The sequence below is a fragment of the Papaver somniferum genome, chromosome 10 (assembly GCF_003573695.1).
Source record: "Papaver somniferum cultivar HN1 chromosome 10, ASM357369v1, whole genome shotgun sequence".
NCBI classification, from domain to species: Eukaryota; Viridiplantae; Streptophyta; class Magnoliopsida; order Ranunculales; family Papaveraceae; genus Papaver; species Papaver somniferum.
The window spans coordinates 6599891-6621000 of NC_039367.1; the positions used below are offsets into that span (position 1 = coordinate 6599891).

Consider the following 21110-nt stretch of genomic DNA (forward strand, 5'->3'; position numbering starts at 1 on the left):
CCTCAACTTGGGGGGAGGAGGGGGGGTTAATAGCAACAGTTAATCCTTTATTCACTGTACAGTTATTCTTGAACTGTAACTATTCTTATACAACTATTGCTTAGCTGTCTCTTTTACTTACCTGTCTGTTTCTCGTTAGTTCAGTCTATGTGTCATTCACAGATTGGTTTCTTTATATACCAGAGTGTCTTCTCTGTATTGGTCAAGATAATTGATGCAATCAATTGCAACTGTAATATTCAGACAGTTTTAATGAATAGAAATATTTCTTCTGTTATGGTCTAATGGAATAAATTGTAGTGGTGAGCCTAGTTAGTAATTCGGTGTGCGGTAAAAATTCGTATCGGTAAAAACATGCATATTAGTCGGCTAAGTAAAATGTAGACTCGGTCAACTATGCAGTAAAATATTCGGAATGCGGGAAAATCCGGCGATTCGTGAATCCGTGTTTAGTGTGTTTCCCATATACAAATACAACACTAAAAAATCGGGGTAATAAGTCGATTACAAAAAAAATCTTATACTTTTAAGCTTCTTTGTTTTCTTTTAACTCGGAACTTTTAGTCTAGTGTTAGACTAGATTCTTTGCTACACTTGTATTTCTTTTTATATGCCCTTTTTTTTATATAAATATCTTTCTTTCTTTGCCGATCATAAAAAAAGAAAATCTTATACCCACACATAACACAACTATGAAATGTAATCTTTTCTAAGTAAATTATTAGTAACCAAGTTATATAACTTCAGTATGTAATCACACTCAACAAGTATTGAGCAACCAAGTGGTTTGGGAAGTAGTCAAGTATACAAAGGGTCGGGGATTGAGTTCCTCTAACTATGTTTTTGTTAAAAGAATTTCAAATGGGAAGGACTTGAGAATAATGGGTCCAATAGATTGGAAGAAAAGCAGCCAATTAGAGGGATAAATGGTTCGTAGATTCGTGGAAACGCATATTATTCAAGAAATTAATAAGAACCTTCTAACTACATTTTTGTTAAAAGAATTAAAATGGGCGCGACTTGAGAATAATAGGTCCAATAGATCGGAAGAAAATCAGACGAACTAGAGGAATGAATGGTTCATAGATTCATGGAAAACGCACATTATTCGGGAAATTAACAAAAAAATACGTTTTATGACCGAAGATACATTTGGATGCCAGATTTATACGACATGAACTGATTTGTAAATATTCACGAATAATTCTACAACAATTCGTCGAATTACTAACTAGGGTGGTGGGTAACATGAGTTAGGCAGTTGTTATTATGTTCAGTTTTTCTTCTTGTGGTTTAATTAAATTTTTTATATTTGTTGATTTTTCCGGGTAAAGATTCAATGGCTAAAAGGTAAAATTGGCATCATCATTTCCCTCTAGGAATTATTCTAAACAAACCTAGCATTTTTCTTGTTGAAACTATCTTTATTCTATGTTTTCAAAAGATATGAGTCGTGAACAATCTTTCGGTCATTTAAGACAATATGCAAATTTTGAGGTTCAAATGGTAATCAAAATCTCCTTTTGAAATAGGCCAAAACAAAAATGCGATAGTGCTTTTCTTCCAAAAGTAAAGGGAGTACTATATTTTATTACTTGTGACATTGTTTGTTGATATATTTTAGAAGGACTAATTGTGGCATACCGAAAATAATTGGGGGATATTTTACTGTTCATGCTGATATGGACAAATCATGCCAATTTTGGTTACCGGTGTTGAAAAATCATGCCGGCATAAACAGTAAAACATCCCCCAATTATTTTCGATATACCCGAATTAATTGTTCATATTTAATACTGGTCTATCAGTTCTTACACTACATACCGGTTGAAATCATGAACAAACATATTTTCTTCATTATTGAAACCTAGACAAACATATTTCCCGATCACAAATTATAATGACTGAAATCAGAGTACACTTAAGACCCAAATAGAAAATCACAAACAACGTATATATTCACTATTTCATTTTTTCCAAATTTACAAATACATCCCTAGAGGTGACAAATTAGTGGATCACCTGTTAGAAATTGAAAAAGGAAAGTAAAAGAAAAGGAAAAAATTGGATTAGAAGAGAAGAACAAATGTAATCTGAAATTTAAATTACCCACCAAAATTTGTAAAAAGAAATTGACGAAGCCCCTTCACCTTTGAGATTCAATTTAAGGACATTTCATATTTCTTCCAGGTCCTCCATAATAAAAGTAATTCCCCCATACGCTGTTAATACCTCCTTGAATGTCATAACAATTTGGATGATCTGCTAATACTTTGAGATTTGATAAAGGTATTAAACTATTATCCCAATCTACAACTTGCAAGTTTCGAAAATATGATGCTTTTCCAAACCCTTCTTCTGAAAAATGACCGCTACCCATTTGTGTCGGCGTATGAAACCCTGATGGTCGCGTATTGACAACTTCACCTCCAAATTGTACCATTGTCGCATGATCTCTTAAATGACTAAATAGAAATGCTGGCCAATATCCAACTAGTAATCCCGAGCCAAACTCAAGCCACCAATTCCCATGATTTGGATCCTAAACAATGCAAATTTGGTATAAGTTAAGTATATAGTTTGACATATATACACTTTCTGGAGTACAGAGGTGAATTACCAGTCTGTTGATTGACCGTCCTAAAATGACACTAGTAAATCTTAACATGAAAAACTCTGTGGTCAATGGTAAAAGACAAGTTTTACCTCAAACTTGATGGAATAAATAGAAAAAGGAAAAAAGCAAAAGAAGCATGGCAGCTCTTTACACGCATGTTAGAAAAGAACAGCATCTAAATTTTATACAAGAGAAAAGAGGAAAAAGATAAGGTTATCTCGGTCATTTCAGGTATGAAAAACCTCTCTAACATGCCTGCACTGCAGCATGCAACTAGAATGACGGTCTTAACTCTTAACACAGGCAAATATGGTTCAATTTTTTTTTTGATACTCAGATACGGTTCAATTGTGAGTGTATGTAAGCAGTATTGTAGTAGACGATGTGAATTATAACTTCTTAAGCCCTTGTTTACTTTTTTTTTTCTTCTTCTAAAGTTCAAAAGTATAATATAAACCTTAATAATACTCCCTCCGTTCTTTTTTAATAGACCAGTTTCGTTTTTGGCAAAATTTAAGGAAATTAAGAGAACTAATCATTGAAAGTGGTCCTCATGATACTTGTCAATAAAAGAAGTGAAGTGAAATGGTCCCCATGACACTTGTTAGCAAAAGAAGCAAAGTGAAGTGGTCCACATGACACTTGTCATCAAAAGAAGTTAAGAGAAAAGTGGTCCCAAAAATTAAAATAACATTTGACTTTCCCAATTAGGAAACTGGCCTATTTTTTTGAAACTTTTATTTATAGAAACCGGCATATTAAAAAAGAACGGAGGGAGTAAAAAATTAAATAAATTTAAATTTTTGATCCGGAAATTGTAAATTACCTTCCAAACCAATAAACTAATGTCGAATTGTCCGCCATTGTAAGACGATGTCGGCGAGATTGCCGCTCCGATGGCAATCTTATTATTAGTTTGCACGAAACCAGAGCAAAGCAAATTGTAGCAACCAGTCGCTTGGTAAGCATCCGTCTGCAAGTTTTTATTACAAAAATTAGCGCCATAGTTTTCGAGAAACAAAAACAAAAGTGGAGATGGATTATCTAACTCTAACTGAGATATATACTTACAGTCCAGTAAGTGAAGAACCTAGGATAGTTGTCTCCATATATCTCAGGGCTCACCTGAGGTAAATAAAACCCTCCATTAAAATATAAATTTTGAATTCAAGTAGCAAATACATTGTACTAAAATCCAAATGGATGAGTATAATTACCTGCCAACCAGCTTCAATGGTGTTAAGATCTTCACCGAATGAACCAGAAATCACCCACATTTGAGACAAACTGAATTCATATTGATTAGTCACCTTTGGTGCCCATACATTTAAACTAGCTTTTGCTCCATAATATTCTTCACCCATTACATATCCAACTGCATGCTGAAATACCACAAATAAAAGAACAAAATTGTTTTCGTTATGTACAAATTAAAGAAGAGTACCGAATCACGCTATTTAACATGTCTAAAATCACAAGAATTACTGATTTTCGTTGAGAGTGTTGTTATTGATAGGTAATTTTTTTTATGGGGAATATGTTTATTTTACATATCTTGCTGGTTCGACGTGAGATCTACCAAGTGATCCGACCCTCCCTCCCCTATAATAAATACTCCATGGTAAAAACAAATTTAAGAAGATCAGTAAACAAATTTAAAAAAAAAATGGTTATATAGACTTTTAGTGTTAGTTGAAGAGTTTAATGTAAAGCAGGAGGGTACTTGTTGCAGAAAATTTATGGTACTCATAGACTTAGTAGCTGGCTAGAAACAGCTATGGAAGTTTGGAGTTAACGTAAATAGACTTACTGTTTAGTAAATGAAGTAACAATTTCGATAATAGAAAACCAATCTATCAAACTCTCCTCATTCATCCGTTAAGCAGATTTGGCGAAAATTGAAAGAAGAAACAATTTCGATATAGTATCCAAAACCAAGACCCCATTTTGAAAATATATAATGTACTTATTATTCTCGTTTTTGGCTAATAAGCATCACTAACCTCATGATCACTGCTAGAAGAATCACGTCTAAAATGATTAGTAATCTTCTTTCCGAATGTATTCACAGAAGTAGCTCTTAGAATATCTTCTTCTTTAGTTCTTCTAATCGGAATTGTTCCTTCAGGACATGTTTCTCCATTAAATGTCCATAACTGGAAACTTTCTGATACTCGTCCCTTTGGATTATGTCCGTGTGGCCTCTCTGGTGGATCCTACAAAACAAACACCCAAAACGAAAAGAAAATCAAATTCCTAATCGCGATCACATTTTCAAGAAACAAAGAAATTGTATAAATACCAGAGGTTTCTGTCCTATTAGATTAGGATGATCAAAAGCTGGTTGTTCATGAGTTACAATACAATCAATCAAATCACCATCAGGACTCTGCACACAAGAAACAAGGGATCAAACCCATGCCAAATCTGATTGAATCTTGAAAACAGAAGAAGTTTATTAATTACCTGAATTGTCTTAATAGGACGTTTATTGATTTTCCTGAGATGAGCATTGATAGCCTTAAGTTTTTGTAATTCTTCAAGTGGTCTAAATGTTTGATTATTTTTATGATCATGGGTTTCTGCTAAAACAATGGGAATTGTTGAGGAAAAAACAAGAAGAAAACTAACAAATATGGAAATGATTGAGCTAGTTTTATGATGAATATTGTAATTGCTACAACTGGAACTAGAATAAACCATACTATTATTTTTGGAATGTTTGTAAATTCTTTCTTCTTCTGCTTCTAAAACTGTTTGTTTTTGTATACATTTGTATTGTCTTCTTCTATAATCTTCTTCCGCTTCTAATGGAAAAAACAACACCAACATTTTGTACAAAAAATAAGCCACCAGATAAAAAAAAAAAACCTCGGTAGTAGTCTCACTCTCTTTCCCCCTATATCCAGAAGAATAACAAATCCCACTTCCTCTCACTGTTTCTGTCTCTGCCTCTAGAACTCTGAGCTACAAATAATTTGGTCTTGGGGCTCTGACAGACAAAACGTTCAGGCACGAGGTTGATTTAAAAATCACATAAAAATTGAGTCTAGGACTTCCTCCATTTGAATATAAATAAATAAAAAATTGTCATGGTAAAAAAATAAATAGAAATTGGGGTAAATTAGATATTTGTTGTTTAATTTGGTAACAAAAAGTAGAGTTAAAGAAAGGGTTTGTTTCCGTTCTCCAATACAAAGACTGGAATGAAATAAGCTTTATCTCTCTATTGTTTGTGACAAATTTTCACCTTTTTCCCATCTGTTAAGAGAATTTATTTTTGAGTCTTGATACTTGTTTGCTTTGTCTGAATGCTTCTTTCTTTCTCATTCTCCTAGATGTCCCCTACTGTCTGGTCAGGCTATTTTACAATCGGGTTCGGGTTCACTTTCTCTTTTTTTCCATTTTTTTACTTTTACTTATACTTGAGGAACTTTAGTAAGTGTGAAAAGGCAATATCCACCCTTCATTATGGTCAAGCAATCTTGATGATCACAAAATCTTACTGGTATTTTTCAATGGAAGGAAATGCTTCAAGTTATGCTCAAGAGTTGAGAGCACATTTCAACTAGACTTTATCTTCCACTCATAATGCATGATGGCTATACCAACCAACTGTGCCGGCCAAAATCGAATATCTGAAATTTATACAACTGTGGTTAATTTGCAGGAATTACAATACAAACTTCCTGCTGCGAATGAAACTTCTTTTATTTTATTTTTTAACTAAAGTGGTGAGTAAAAATCAAAAGACTGGCCAATTTCAAGGCAAATATTGACAGCTAATAATTTTTACTAGCATTTGAGATCGCCAATTTAGTTGATGAGTTATGTATTCATCTCTGTACAGATGTGAATGATTGTATGCTGACTGAGTACCTGGCAACTTGCCCTTTGCCCATGTAGCTTCACAATACCATCCGCTTGCGACAGAAGAATGTGGAATACATATTTATGTGTGCAAGCATGATGAGTCTTGTAGCCCATGTGTGCATTTCGAGGTCTAAACAACATCATTTAGCAAACCACCTTCGGAATTTTAATTTTCTGTTTTTCTTTATATTTTATGTTCTGTTTTAACATAGGATTATGTTCGTCATGTAGTCCAGAATGATGTCATGGTCAAACAATTAATCCCTAAAGCTTACATTCCATTGCGTACACCACCCTCAAAACAAAAGAGTACGAATGGTCTGGCAGGCTATATGTTGGATCTCTAGATTCTCTACTTCCGGTCATTCAGCTACGTATCGAATAGTAGAATTTACAACTGCCTCAGCATTCCTAATAATTGATAACAAAATACACTTTCCGCTAAGGAAAGGTGAACAGAATATTAAATTGTAAGTGCGTCACGACGTAATTAATTTGATTTTCTTTTTTCTGTTTAATCATAGTTATAATTACCCAGCTTCGCCAAAGTTGTAGCCTAAATATATGTTTCTTTATTTTTGGGGCTTTGGGTAATGATGTTTTCCACTCAACTGCCATTCCTGCACTCCCTGGCTGTCTTAAAAAATCTTCTCAGCTGATTGAACAGTTGCCCAGAACTCCTCCGCGAGTCATGGGTAATAAGAACCTGGCGTTTTTAAGGCGATCCGAACGAATTTAGGAAGATTAATAAGATACAAATAGGTCATCCAAAATTAAAATAAAGCCACCCTTTATCTTAAATTTTTTGAAATGTCTAAAATGATTTCTATAATCGTTAGACAATACTACAATTGGTAGTTTATATTGATGTGTGTTACGAAAATTATAATCGGTAGTTAAAATGGTAATCTCGTGATGTTAATTTTCTACCGATTGTGGTAGTAGTCCCAAATTCAAATCTTTCAAAAACCAATGGAATTTTGAATTTTTCTATTTGCACAATCGGTAGTCTCGTGATGTTTATTATGTACCTATTATACAATCGGTAGTTTTGTGATGTTCTTTATCTACCGATTGTGGTAGTAGCCCCAAACTCAAATTTTTCGAAAACCAATGGAATTCGAAGTTCTCTATTTGCTCAATCGGTAGTTTCGTGATGTTTATTATCTACTGATTGTACAACTGGTAGTCTCGTGATGTTCTCTATCTACCGATTATGGTTGTAGCCCCAAATTCAAATTTTTCAAAACCAATGGAATTTTGAGTTTCTCCATTTGCACAATCAGTAGTTTCGTGATGTTTATTATCTACCGATTGTACAATCGGTAGTCTCGTGATGTTCTTTATCTACCGATTGTGGTAGCAGCCCCAAATTCAAAATTTTCAAGACCAATGGAATTTTGAGTTCTCTATTTTCATAATCGGAAGTTTCTAGACGTTTATTGAGAAACCTATTATTGGGGCTCCAAAATTTTGGTTACGAGGACTCACAAGATGACAAAAAACTGGGTCATCAAATAGTAATTTCATAACCCCTTATCTCAATGATTAATTAACAACTAATTATTAGGTTAGCTAAATTAAGCAAAATTAGTGATAAAATTTGTAATAAGATTAGACTAATCATTTGATTTATAGTTAATATTTGAAAATCAAAATAAAAAATCCGGATAATTTTTTTCTTTTGAGAATTGAAGTTGCGGTTAGGAAACCTAACCGTATAAAAAACATACGGTTGAAAGTTCATATTTTCCCAACCGTATACAAATCCAGGGTAACTTACGGTTAGGTTTTCAAACCGTATACAAAAATTAGGTAACTCATTTACGATTGGGAGTTCATATTTTCCCAACCGTACAAATTTTTTACGGTGAATAAATCAATATTTTCCCACCGTAAATCAACCATACGGTTGGGAAATCAATATTTCCCAACCGTATTCAGTTCTGAAACTAATTTTTCAGTCTCTAGTTTAATCAAATCTAACCTATTCATGGGATCAAAAGTAATAAAAAAGGGTTGGGTTTCCGGTTCTTACCCAATTAAAGTTATTACTGGCTGAGAATCGAGGATCAATCGTCTTTGAAAAAAAACGAAAAAAGAGAAAGAAGAGGCGATGGAGGAGAAAAAGAGAGGAAGAAAAAGAGAGGAAGAAAAAGATACGATTTTTATTCTTCTAGGTTTAGGTTCAGTTAGATTTAAGTTTGGTAATTATTTTGGTTATCAAAGGATATTTTTGTAATCTTGATAATAAATTAGGCCCCCCTCATCCATATTTAGGATAGTTAAATCCATAGGAGCCTTCAGAACCAAATCCATAGGAGTCTCATTATGTTTTTTATCTGCCAATTGTGGTAGTAGCCCCAAATTTAATTATTTCAAAACAAAGCAAAGAAGAGAAGAACATAGTTACAATCGGTTGATAAAACCAATACTAAACTACCGATTATGAAGGGACATATAAAGTATTTTCCAACCTTTGTTGTCTTATTAGTCACCCCTAATTCTTTCGGGGTCGCCCCTAAAGACGTTAGGATAAAGAACTACATATAAGGTTTTGTTATTTTGTGCATCTATACACATGATAACAGCCAATTATTGACATGAAAAATTGTAAACAACGATAAAATATATGAGGCAAATTTGCACACAAACCAACCTATTTTTTAGAAACGAAGGTAGTATTTAAATAATTTTTGATTTAATTCAAAATGAAATTTCACGTACTTAGAGCAGTTCATATGGAATGGACAAACTTCAAGTTTGTTCATTTTTCTCCCATTATGGACTCAACAAACATGAAAAATGGATGTTCAAACCAACAAATTTGTTGGGTTGTTCATTGAGTTAAAACACATAGCGCGCGCTTGATGAAAGGACGGGCGAGCTTCGCACCAGTGCTGGGGTTTGAGCCAAAAACGCTGGCGCTTGTCTTCCCAACGCGCGCTCTTGCTTAAAGCGCCAGCGTCTCTCCTGGAAGCGTCGTGTTTTTCATAGAAGCGCCAACGGCTGAATCTGGACGACTGGAAACTCTTGTGATCTAACGGCTATAATTTTTGAGTTCCATAAATACTCCTCATTTCAACTCTAAATTCACACATTTTTCACTCTCAAATCATCTACAAAAATGCCTCCGAAAGTTCGTGATGTTAGATACACTCAACAAAAGGATTTAGCTATTTGCAGAGCCTACATTTTTCACACACAAGATGTTGCCGATATCGGTAGGAATGTATCCCAATCGACATTCTAGGAGAAAGTTTATGAAATGTTCGCCGCTGAAACGGTGAACATTCATGGGCGTGATTTTCACGGATTGGCGCATCGTTTTAGTGTAATTTCGTGTAATGTATCGGAATTCGTCGCTCAACTAATGGAGAATCACAAAAATAAGCTCCCACATATCTTAGAAACAACAACTTCAAGTTTTGTATCGCAAAAAAGTGTGATCGCCTTTTCACCAACAATAAACTTAAAAATTGAAATAGATTTTAGAAGAGAAAATTCAGGAGAAGTGAATTTTGGTGTGAGTGAATTGTTTGAAAATGATGGTAATTTATAGAGGTATAAAGTGAATTTTAAATTATAAAAAAATTATTTGTTGGCGTTTTTCTACAAATGCCAGCGTTCTAAATTACATACCCGCTTTTGTGCTTTGAGTGCCGGCGTATGTTCTTCCAACGCCTGCGCTTTTTCTTCCAACGCTAGCATGTGATGTAAGATCTGGCGCTTAATGATCAACCGTCCAATGCCTTACCATAGTGGAAAAGCATGTTTGGCCATCCACCTGGCTCAACAAAAAATTTCATCTGACCATTACCATAGGAATTGCCCTTAGTGATGAAAGACGTATTAATATTTAAATAATATTTGGTTTAATTTAAAATGAAATAAATACATTAACCAGTAAAAGAGTGAAAGAAATAATCATACCTTTTGGGTAGGTTGGGAAACAAAGGCTGCCATGGGACCATGGCATGGTTGCTTTATGGAGGGGAGTGAATATATTAAAGTTACCTAGAAAAAAAAGCTTAGGGTTGATACTTACGAGACAAAATGATTCACTTGCCCACCAAAAATAAAATCATGAGAAGGGCAGGCTCCTCTTAGAAAACACGCGTGACATGGGTCACAATAGACCTCAACGCTACTACGGAGATCAGTTCTATCCTAAGGACCTCAGCCAGGTCGTTGATGCTTGCAGGCCAGGCTCCACTTTGTCTCTGAATGAATTTGACCCATGATCTAAGTTTCAGAGCGAGCCTAGTGCCAGACTCAACTAATCCAATAACCAATAATCAAAGCCCTTTTTCCAATAGCAAGTATCAGGTAGCGCAGAGATAATATCTCGTGAAGATCTTATCTCCAAAATATGGTTAAGTTTCTACGTCGGTTCACCTGTCTGGGCAATCTGTCGGAGACAGTAATAAATCCTTGACGCATTTCGTGCCGCTGGTGGAACAGGGAATGGTAACACCATTTTAGTAGGATTTACGCATTCGCGACCGTTAAAATAACATCCATTTTATCCCTGCCCAGGACATGCAGGGCTACAGGGAGGAGTCCCCTCTTTCACGATCCTGCTGCCTGCATAGGCACAGGAGGGAGTCCCTCCCTTCACATATGCTAGGATGATTTCACATGGTCACTCTTGTAAGGGGCAATAGTCGATAAATTTTCGGCAGATAAGTACAGGGACCAAACGAGTCTTTCCCTCAGGCGACTCAGGGAAGAAGCTGAAGAGGTAGTCGAACTTGTTGTCTACGCATGAAACGGGGGGCCAACCAGCAGGGAAGACCAAACACCACTCATACGCCAACACGTATTGTCGCTCAAGGAACGATTGTCACTAGTAAAACAAGCCAACCAAGCTTGTAAGACCAGGCGAGCACGAGCACCAGGGGAAAATCGTTTCAAGCGGGCACGCTGTGCGCGAAAGATCTATCTTACCAACGATAGGTAAGATTAAGCGACAAACGGGGGACACTATCGATATCTACTCGATAAATAGGTAACACATGAACCAAATTTGGGTACGACACGGGCATGAAGAGGTAATCGGGCTCATCGTTCACCACTCGGAGTGGGGAGCCAATAAGCACTCGAAAACCGAACATCACTCATACGCCAACACGTATTGTCCATCGAGCAACAACCGTCTCAGGAAGAACTATCAACTCATGTCCGTGGTGACAAGAGGAACACGAGCTCCCGAGACAAGTCATTCCCAATGGACACGCTGTGCGCAAACATACATACACGGGCCAACTCAAACTGGGAACAGACATCCTACCTCTTCCACATGAATTGCTGCTCTCCACTTCTGTCTATCCAGTGCATCATCCTCAGCTAGGTTCCGCTTCTTCAAGTCATGCTTCACCTTTTCGTCCCACTAAGTTTCGGTCGGCCTCTACGTTTATCCTACCCTCTCCGCGCAAAATGTGTCCTACGCGAACCGGCGCATCCAGAAGTCTTCGGCGTAAATGTCCAAACCAACATAACCAATGTTGGGTGAGCATCTCCTTGATGGGTACGACCTTCAGCTTCTTGGGAACGTATTCATTCCTGATGCGATCGTGTTTAGTGCCAGACTCAACTATCAGAGCAAATTCAGCATGCTAGTGCCAAGCTCATTCCTAATAGGAGTAATAAAAATTAGAAAAAGCGGAGACTCTGGTTCAGCAACAAAAAGTGAAGGTCGAAACAACCTTTTACCAAGGCTACAGGAGAGATGGGAATTAGCGCAGAACCTGGTGGGTCACGAACCTTAATAGCGGGACACGGATTGAAAGGACTAGCCGACCACAGTGATCACACTTATTACTGTATGCTTGAGAAATTGGCAATAGTGACCACAGTGATCACACCACAGGTATCGGCGAATGTGCCTATATATACTGTCCACTTAAGTCAAGCTTATACTGGGATGGATGGATAGACCAATCTAGGCAGTAGATGTAATGTTCAGCAAACAGCCGTCTCAAAATCAATGCATTATTTTCACATTAAGCAATGTTACTATGCCAAAAAAGTTCTTAATGGTAGTTATTACTTGGGCAAACCATTATTAATCATCTGTCATTTAGTTATTTATTTGGGTTGTTTGTAAATCTACAGTTTGGATATATAAGGGACGATGGTGTTTTTAATAAATGACGGAAATTTATAATTTGGATATATAAGAGACGACCGTGATTTAGCTATTTATTTGGGTTCTTTGTAAGATCATGTTGGACGAAGTCTACATTTGGGATATATAAAGTACAATCAAGATCCACTAGTGGAAAATGGAATTTTTAAGTGTGATTAGGATTTATAAAAACGACTACCAAGGGTGCTCTTAATCAGCCAGTCTTTCTGAAGTAGACGTATTTATTAAAAAAAGTACCAAAAACTGAATCGAACTACGACGGAAGACTTAATATATTAAGATAGTTTTGTAAATAAAAAAGCTTCTAGAAGGAATACAATTAGGACTGCGTGGGTTTCTCTCTCTTTCCCTCGTTTATATCGATCTTATCTTTCCCTTCGTCTCCCTCTTCACTTTTCTCTTATAGAGGAAAAACTCTGCAAGAAAAAATTAATCGTCCACTTCCATCTGCTTTTCACTCGGTCCTTCCAATACTAGTTAGCAATAATCACCACTATTCATTCCCATGTTTCTTTCTCGAAATTACTCCCTTGCACGCTTTCACCTGTAGGCTTTTATGCAATCTCTTATTATCATTTACCAAACCCTAAGTCTATTTTTTAATTCAATCTTTGATCAAAACCATAACTCGTTCCTATGATTTTTAGGTTTGAACAAATACCAGTAAAAACCCCTAACCGAATTGAAGAAACCCCTTACAGAATTCTGAGATTTTTTTCATCTTTAATGAACATTCAACTGATTTTTTTTTCATTTTTCAGTTAGGGTTTTTGTTAATAGGGGTGCAGATCCAACTGATTTTAGCTCTATGGGTTATTCAGGATTTGTAATTTCTTATTGTTGACTGGAATTTTGGTTGTTTTTTTTTCGTTTACTCAGTTGGGGTTTTTGTTATATCTCGAATTGTTAACTAATATCTCTAATGATTACTGAATGGTTGATTTTTCTAGTTCTCTAACTGAAATTTCATTTTGTTTTGAAATCTTATCCATGTTGTTTCAATTTCTCTCAATTTGTCAATAGCAATGAAGGTTGTAATGTGTGTTAATTTTTATATTTGTGTGATTTATGTTCGTAGTGACTTAATGGGAGATTTGTTTTCTGGATCCCCACTACTTCAGTATATGTTGATGATATTTGACTTTGGCCTGATTATGTTTGGCTTCCTTTTGTTATGCTCTTGTTTGTGTATGCTAGCAGTTTTGATTTGCTTGGCTCTTTTGAAGTTAGGATTACCTAATACACTAAGCTTGAAAATGAAGCTGTTGAAAATGAAGCTTACCTTATACAGGTAATTGCGATTTCTTATACATTTACACCCTTTTGTACGTATAGGTTACTGATTATTCTTGTTAATCCAGATTGATATTATGAGCAATTTTACAAGTCTCGATTCTTATTATGTTACCTACCCTAAAAGCTTGGTTATTATTTATCCAGTTTTATTGTTAAAATGTTGTCTTAGTTTTTCTCCTGTAGTTGAAGTCATAAGGAAGGTACCTGCGAAAAGTCTCCTTTAGTTTTGTTCTGTTTTTCTGTTATGAATAGGTACCTATCTTTACATATATAGGTGATGCTAAATTTTGATATGTCGATGAAATTGATGAAATAAGAAGATGGTAAGTGAGCTTAGTACCAGAACTTTAGTAAACTTTAAAGTGAGGTCAACTACTTATTTTGGCATTTTTCTGTTGTAGGATTCTAGATTTGGAAGTTGGGAGCCATAGAACATCCCAATTATCGATGGCTTTACCATTGCTTGATTGATTACTTTATAGTTGACAAGATATTTTTTCAGTGGTTTCTCTTAAGATTGGGACCGCATCTAATAGCTTTAAAACAGAATCTACTTTGTCTTTGTGTTTACAAAGTATATGTACTGTCTATGTATTGCATATGTATTTTGAGAAGTTGAAACGATGCTAGTACGCATCCATTTTATCATCAACTAAAGGTTTTGTCTGTTTTAATTGCAGATATATAGAGAAGAGTCTTACGGGGGAGAACAAAGAATGAACTATGCCTAAAGGAAGTCCCCTGTTGAGGCACTAAACTGATTTCTCATATTTTTTGTTTGTTGTTTATGCTCATCAACATTACAATGCTCAATTGTCAAAATTGCAGGTGGTTGGAAGAAGTTTGTTGAGTCATGAGGTAAAGGGACATTCGAGTTACAGCGGGAGGAGGAAATCAATAATTCCACATTAAAGTAAACCTTCCATTAAAATTATCCATCTAATTTTTTTTACAGTTGATTTAGTCATTTATCTACTGTATTTTATAGGCTGAAAACCAAAACTGATGCATTGTTATGTTGTTGCAGTGTGAGAGGTACATTATTGCTCCAGTGTGCTAGTCTTGAAAATGGGCATGCTTGTGACAATAGGAGCCATTTAGAGTCAGGTAACTAATATTGTTGCTGGGTTATAAAATGCTTCTAACTTTTTCTTTGATGTGATTCATCTTTAATAATGGTTGGAGTCGATGGTTAGTTAGTCTCACATGCACTTGGATCACCTTTAATTTATCTAGTATAGGACTACTTAAGGTGCATTACCTCTGGCCGGTTGGATTTCTTATGGATGGATTCGAAAAATAATGGCATGTTACTAATTTGAAGCAATTTTAAAGTCCGTTCAATTGAATACACCATGTCAGTTCGGATTAGTGGAATACCTTAGTCTTGGAGTTCTTTCGTGCACATAATGTTTGTTTTGAAGTATCTCTGTCAACTTGTATATGTCATCTTAACTGAATCAGGACTTAAATTTTGTTTTACTTCTTGTATGTATTATTTTTTAAATGCTCCAGACCCAAACAATAAGTATCATCGTTTATGTGCAGGAAGTTACAAGGAAAGATGACGTTGCTGGTAATGATGATTTTCCAGTGTAAATAAAATTGGTTGCACTTCATCTCAGCTTGAGCATGTTAATTTTCAATATCTGAATGCTAAATGTAGATTATTGATAAGGTCTGCAATCCCGTCTGTTTAACTTCTAATCGAAAACTTGGTTCTCTCTACTACATACGCCATGTCTCTGGATTGTGGGTATTGTTAGTGACAATGTTGGTGAGTCCAATTTGGAATAACTCTCGTATGCATTGTTGTTTTAGGTACACACCCTCCTAGTTCACATTGAAAAACATCTTGTAGAATCTCTCAAAAGATCATGCCTAAATGTGAATGCTTATGAAGATCTGTATGTGTTATTGCATCCGCAAATTCATCTCCGGTAATTTCAACATTTGTTTCTGACAACGAGTATTGAGATGGAGATCAGGTAATAACTATTGAATGAATACTTGAATTTTGCTTCTTTGTATTTTCTCTATGTACATGGAGAGATGAACACATGGTCACCTCTTCATGTTATCAGAAAACAAGCTAAATCCAAAGATTGAAGAATGTTGTCAGGTATAAATCTTCTTTACAAGTTAATGAACACCAACATTAAAACTTCGTTTCTCTGACTATTGCTTGCAATAGCTACTTGAATTTTTTATTACACTACCATTGTTGTACTATCATCACCGACTTCTCCTTCACCAAAAATTTTTGTTCAGTTTTCAAGGCTTGTAATTATGATTTATGATGTCCTTCTGTCACTTACCCTGATAGTTATTTATCTTTTTTATTTGGGGTTATTGCAGATCAGTTAGGAAGATTATTAACCTGGATAAGGAAGATCTCGTGTTTTGATAAATAAGGCAAGGAGTGTCAAAGCCGTAGACTCACAGTTGTGGATCCTGTAACTATTTTTACATTGCTCGAGATCTGCAATCATGTCTGTTGTAGGTATACTATTTCGGTCAGTTTGGCAGCTCAGTTCATCTTTTTGCTGGTTTTAGTTTATTTCATCGTTTGTAGGTTTGTTTCCACCAAATGTAAGAAAATACATCTTTAAGAAACTAAGAAACTGAAATGGTATGAACTCAGTAGTTGTGTAGAGTTTTCTGTGGTTTTGAACTTAGTGTCAGTTCAATTTATATTGTACAATAATTTTCAAATTTTGAATGAAATGGTGAATGTTTTGATATGTTTATGCAGTGACCTTCTAATTTCAGTTCACGGAATTCGTAATATTCGGTTGTAGTCGGATTGGGGTTCAGATGAATCAGCTTTTCTGAAATTATTCATCCCATATTAAAGACTCCCCAAATCTGTAAATTAGCTTTTACAGGGTTTATATAAAACTAAAGAAACAACTGTGTCGGCCAGCCTTTATAAAACTACTGGTGAAGGAAGTCTTAATTTAAAAAATTGAAAGAATCTCAAAAACAGTCGAGAAATAAGACTACAAGATTGGGGCTCCCAGAAACAATCCTATTTAGAGGTTTTAATGCTTTTTTTGGCAGACTTTTTATTTTGCATTTTCCACTAGTGATCCCGCTATTTATTCTTACACTTAATAGCACTTAAATAAAACCCGGTACGGTTATTACTCTTCATTTTCATCACTGTCAAACCCTGCCTATGGGGAGCCGTTAGTAAATCTGAATCATGATCTACACTGTATATAACGAACGACCAAGATCGTGCTATTTATTCTCACACTCAATAACACTCAAATAAAACTCATAGTGGTTGTTAATCTTCTCATTATTCTTTGCGTTACTCTTTCCCCTATTCTTCAGACGTTACTCTTCATTTTCACCACTCTCAAATCCTGCCTATGGGGAGCCGTTACTATATCTGGATCATGAACCATGATTCGAAATAACATCTTTGTGTTCTTTTTGTTCTTCCGCTATGGATACACCAGATCAAGTAAATACTTAAATTCTAATGTTTCTGAATTTGATATTTGATCACTTCAATATAGGCTTTTAAGGTCTGATTTCGAATTTCCCAAGTAAGGGTGTAAAAAAAATATTCCACCTAATGATTCTTTTTTCTTATGAATTTTTAGAATATGAACAAATGATACAACTGTCTAGTCATATTCTGGAATTCCTTCTTTCCTTGTAGGCTTTCTGTCGCATTTAGCTTTGGATGGTTGTTTCGCTTAATTGGTAAGGTTTTTAAGTTCCCGTTAAATATCTTTCATTTTCTGATAGGGAAATTTGTTATGTTAATTTCATAAATTATTTTCGAACTTATATTGTCTATGAAGGATATTAGTTATTATCAGTTGTGGGTTTAATTATGCAATATATAGAAGCTCCCAATTATTTTAGGCTTTGATCATGGGAATTTTGGTGTTAAATATTTATGATTTTACAGGGCAACAACAACAACATCAACAAATTAGAAAAATTGGCGAAACATGTTTACAATTGAAGGGTTAACACTTTTTAGGCTTTCATGATATTAACACCATTCCTGCTACAGAATCGATAGATGGATTAGCTCAAGCAAGCTAAGATCTTCATCTCCAGGGTCAACCCTTCAGTTAATAAATAGAGTAGCATGTTTCTGTAAAAAGGTCAAGTTACTATTGTAAATTTTTTCTTTGTCTCTTAGATCTGTACGTATTCAAGGTAACTTTTTTTTAATGTTTGAATGCCGGTATGTGAGAGAGCTTACATTGTTCAGTAAGAAGTTCAAAGAAATTGCGTTGCGAGATATCTCATGCGATTTAATTATCTATTGCAGATTCAATGAGGTTGTATTCACAATAGAGGTGCAGAGCCGAAAAAGGAACAATTGTGCTAGCCTGGGCAATCACTGAATACTTTGTTTCATTAACTGCTTTGTTCTGCCAACCAATAATATGATATTCATATGTTGTTTTTCTCTCTTCACGACAGGTTATGGTTGCTATGAGATTGTGGCACTTGGTACACGATATTGTTCCTCATTCTTTTGATTACTACAACGTGCAACTTAAAACTAACGAAACAAAGGCATTATGCTATCCATTTGTGTGTTACTTGTCGTCGATCTTAACCGCTATGGCTTTGCGCAGACCACAGAGACTAAGCAGGAACACTAAAATGTGGTTGTGCTAGAACTGAAGCCACCATACCTATCATGCAGCGAATAGATCAAAATACTTGAGAAAACCTACCCACACACAGAGGAAAGTAACACAATTGTGCCTTGAAATATCAATATACGTTGCAAAACTCTATGAATTCTCCATGGGAGCGGGTGAAGAATATCTTCCTTTGACTGTCAATGATCAGGGAGATCTCCTTTATTATTTATCGGTGTTATTCACTGCGTTGATCTTTCACCCCTTTGAGTTTTCCCCCCGAAAAAAGCCCTGTAGATAGTATGTTGTGAATGTTAGTACAAATTTATAAAACGTTTTACTAATATAATTTGCAATATTGTGATTTAATTCTCCTCCTTTGAAGGATGCATTATTAAAAAAGACAGGAGATGTGAATGCTAATTGAGAAAAAGCTGAAGTCCTTCAATTTCCAATGATCATTTTTGATTTGTGATCATGTCTTTTTTATATTTGTCAAATTGTGCTTAGTATCCCATGAAATATTTCTAACCCAATTGTGGAAAATGCTTAAGTTTGTGGGGTTAAATTAATATTGTTGGTGGCATATGTTAGTCTTACCATTTGTTCACTAACTCCGAATGCATAACAATAAACATCAGTGCTTAGTAGTTACCATAACGTCAACTCCCGGTTTTGGGTTGCGCCACCCTCATATTCTTTTTTTGTAGTGTTCATAACTTCATATATAGTTACTTGGAAAAGGCTCAAAGTTATACAAAAGATGTTGCTAAAGGGAGATCCTACGTGCCTTAATTAGGCTATCTTAACTTCAAAAGTGGCAGGTGCTTTTTTCATTATTTTCACTGAATGAATAATTATCCCAGCTTAAAATGCAATGCACGTTAGTGCTACGAGAGTGTTGGAATTCATAGGAATATGCATTGGATGAATAACTATTTCGAAAATTTGAGTGCAATACATTCCGTCATGAATTATTATTACTGCACAAAGGGTTTTAGGTTTTACCATACTACACCGTATATAGTATTTTTATCCTTTTTGTTGCTGGAATAATATTTTTGTTAGAGCACTGCTCGGTCGAACTCGCATGCGTTGCTATCTCAAGCATGTTTGTCAATGTTAGTGATCAAAACTATAAGTCTTGATTTCTAGTCTACTATAACTAAGTCTCGGACTAGGATAGAAAATATAGTTGAGCTCAAGAACTCCATGACGATCATCATACAAGACGAAGAACTACTCAAGGAACTGGTGGAACTTCATCGACTAAAAGGTATGTGGAGACTTGAACTTGTCTATCACTCAAAAGTCTATCTCCTCTATCTCCTATCTTGAGACAAAAGTCGTTTTGCTATATAGAATTTGATTTTTCCACATTTGCTATTTCGAGCTGAGTTTATCTCGCCTATCTATTTCTCGAAATACTCCGTATGTGTTGGTAAGATTTCGCTTTGGCCAAGTTCATCTTTACCTAGTGACGAAAGTCATGTTATGTTTTAATCACTCTGAAAATGGCTTTGACGAAAAATGGTTTGTGAATAACAACTATATAACGTCCTCTAAGAATGTTTCAATGATTGAAATGAGAGTTTAGATTATATAACCATTGTTGGATATAAGCATTGTGTGGAAACACATATATATATATAAGTTCTTATTCCTTGAACCAAAGTATGCGTACTTTGTTGATCAAGAAAGCCAGAACAAGAGCTGTGAGCTCAGTCCGCGAACCCAGTCCGCGAACTGGCAGAGGTTCTCATCCCGAGAATATCTGATGGAGTTTGTGAACTCCTTCCGGGAACTTAAGTCCGCGAACTTGAGTTGGTTATATCTAAAGACGATTATTTGTGAACTTATACTTATATTAACTAAGGAATGCAAATTGTAAACCGTGGCTATAAAGTTCATGAATCGATTCGAGTGAATCAAATCGTTTTTGCTTCGATTGTGTCTTGTATAGTTATATAAGATTTATACAATTGAACAACTCTCTAACTAGTTCATTTGATTCATTTGAACTAGCTATGGTGAAGAAGAATATGGTTGATATGAAAGTGCTCATATGGCTAACCATTTGGTTAACTACTGTTGAACCAACAAATGTACATGTTTGGGTACGGTTACATAAACCTAAAATCGTGCATTTCATTTGTGTATAACAAGCTAGGTTTTCGATCTAACGGTTGAAAGATATTAGCTTGAATCTAATCAGGTTTTCATCTAATGGTGAATATTGAACGCTTTGTTACTAAGCTAACATTGATTGCAAACCCTGATTTGAAAGACTATATAAGGGAGAACTCTAGCAACTAGGAAACCTAATCCCCACACCTCCTGTGTGATACTAGTTGTATTAGCTAGAGTCGATTCTCCTTTAACCTTAGGTTCCTTCTTGTAAACCAGGTTAACGACTTGAAGACTTCATTTGGATTGTGAAGCCAGGACGATACTACTTTTTTTAGTTGTGTGATCTGATCTTTTTTGATTCTATCGTGTTGAGTACAATCGTAATGATTAGCTTGAGATTAATATCTCCGATAGGCAA

At 35.3% G+C, this 21110-nt stretch overlaps 1 protein-coding gene and 2 long non-coding RNA genes across 6 annotated transcripts; 2 read left to right on the forward strand and 1 right to left on the reverse strand.

The window, feature by feature from the left end:
* Positions 1-1933: 1933 nt before the first annotated feature.
* Positions 1934-5637, reverse strand: LOC113317511. The gene is made up of 7 exons (XM_026565635.1): positions 5084-5637; positions 4920-5006; positions 4621-4833; positions 3835-3999; positions 3689-3742; positions 3444-3590; positions 1934-2542 (listed from the first exon to the last, which is right to left on the reverse strand). Exons 1-7 carry the CDS (start codon positions 5447-5449, stop codon positions 2165-2167), a joined length of 1410 nt encoding a protein of 469 aa, XP_026421420.1. The 5' UTR covers positions 5450-5637; the 3' UTR covers positions 1934-2164.
* A 7330-nt stretch (positions 5638-12967) lies between these two features.
* On the forward strand, positions 12968-16685 carry LOC113319180. 3 transcript variants are annotated; one of them, XR_003345190.1, is made up of 7 exons: positions 12970-13932; positions 14618-14850; positions 14965-15044; positions 15486-15615; positions 15759-15925; positions 16022-16059; positions 16296-16681. It is a non-coding gene; the product is annotated as an uncharacterized LOC113319180 (long non-coding RNA). The 3 variants fall into 3 exon arrangements; XR_003345191.1 differs by having other exon boundaries at positions 15486-15513; XR_003345192.1 differs by lacking the exon at positions 16022-16059 and having other exon boundaries at positions 12968-13932; positions 16296-16685.
* A 582-nt stretch (positions 16686-17267) lies between these two features.
* On the forward strand, positions 17268-18900 carry LOC113316984. 2 transcript variants are annotated; one of them, XR_003343155.1, is made up of 4 exons: positions 17268-17412; positions 17614-17657; positions 17869-18070; positions 18241-18900. It is a non-coding gene; the product is annotated as an uncharacterized LOC113316984 (long non-coding RNA). The 2 variants fall into 2 exon arrangements; XR_003343154.1 differs by having other exon boundaries at positions 17869-18900.
* Positions 18901-21110: the final 2210 nt, after the last annotated feature.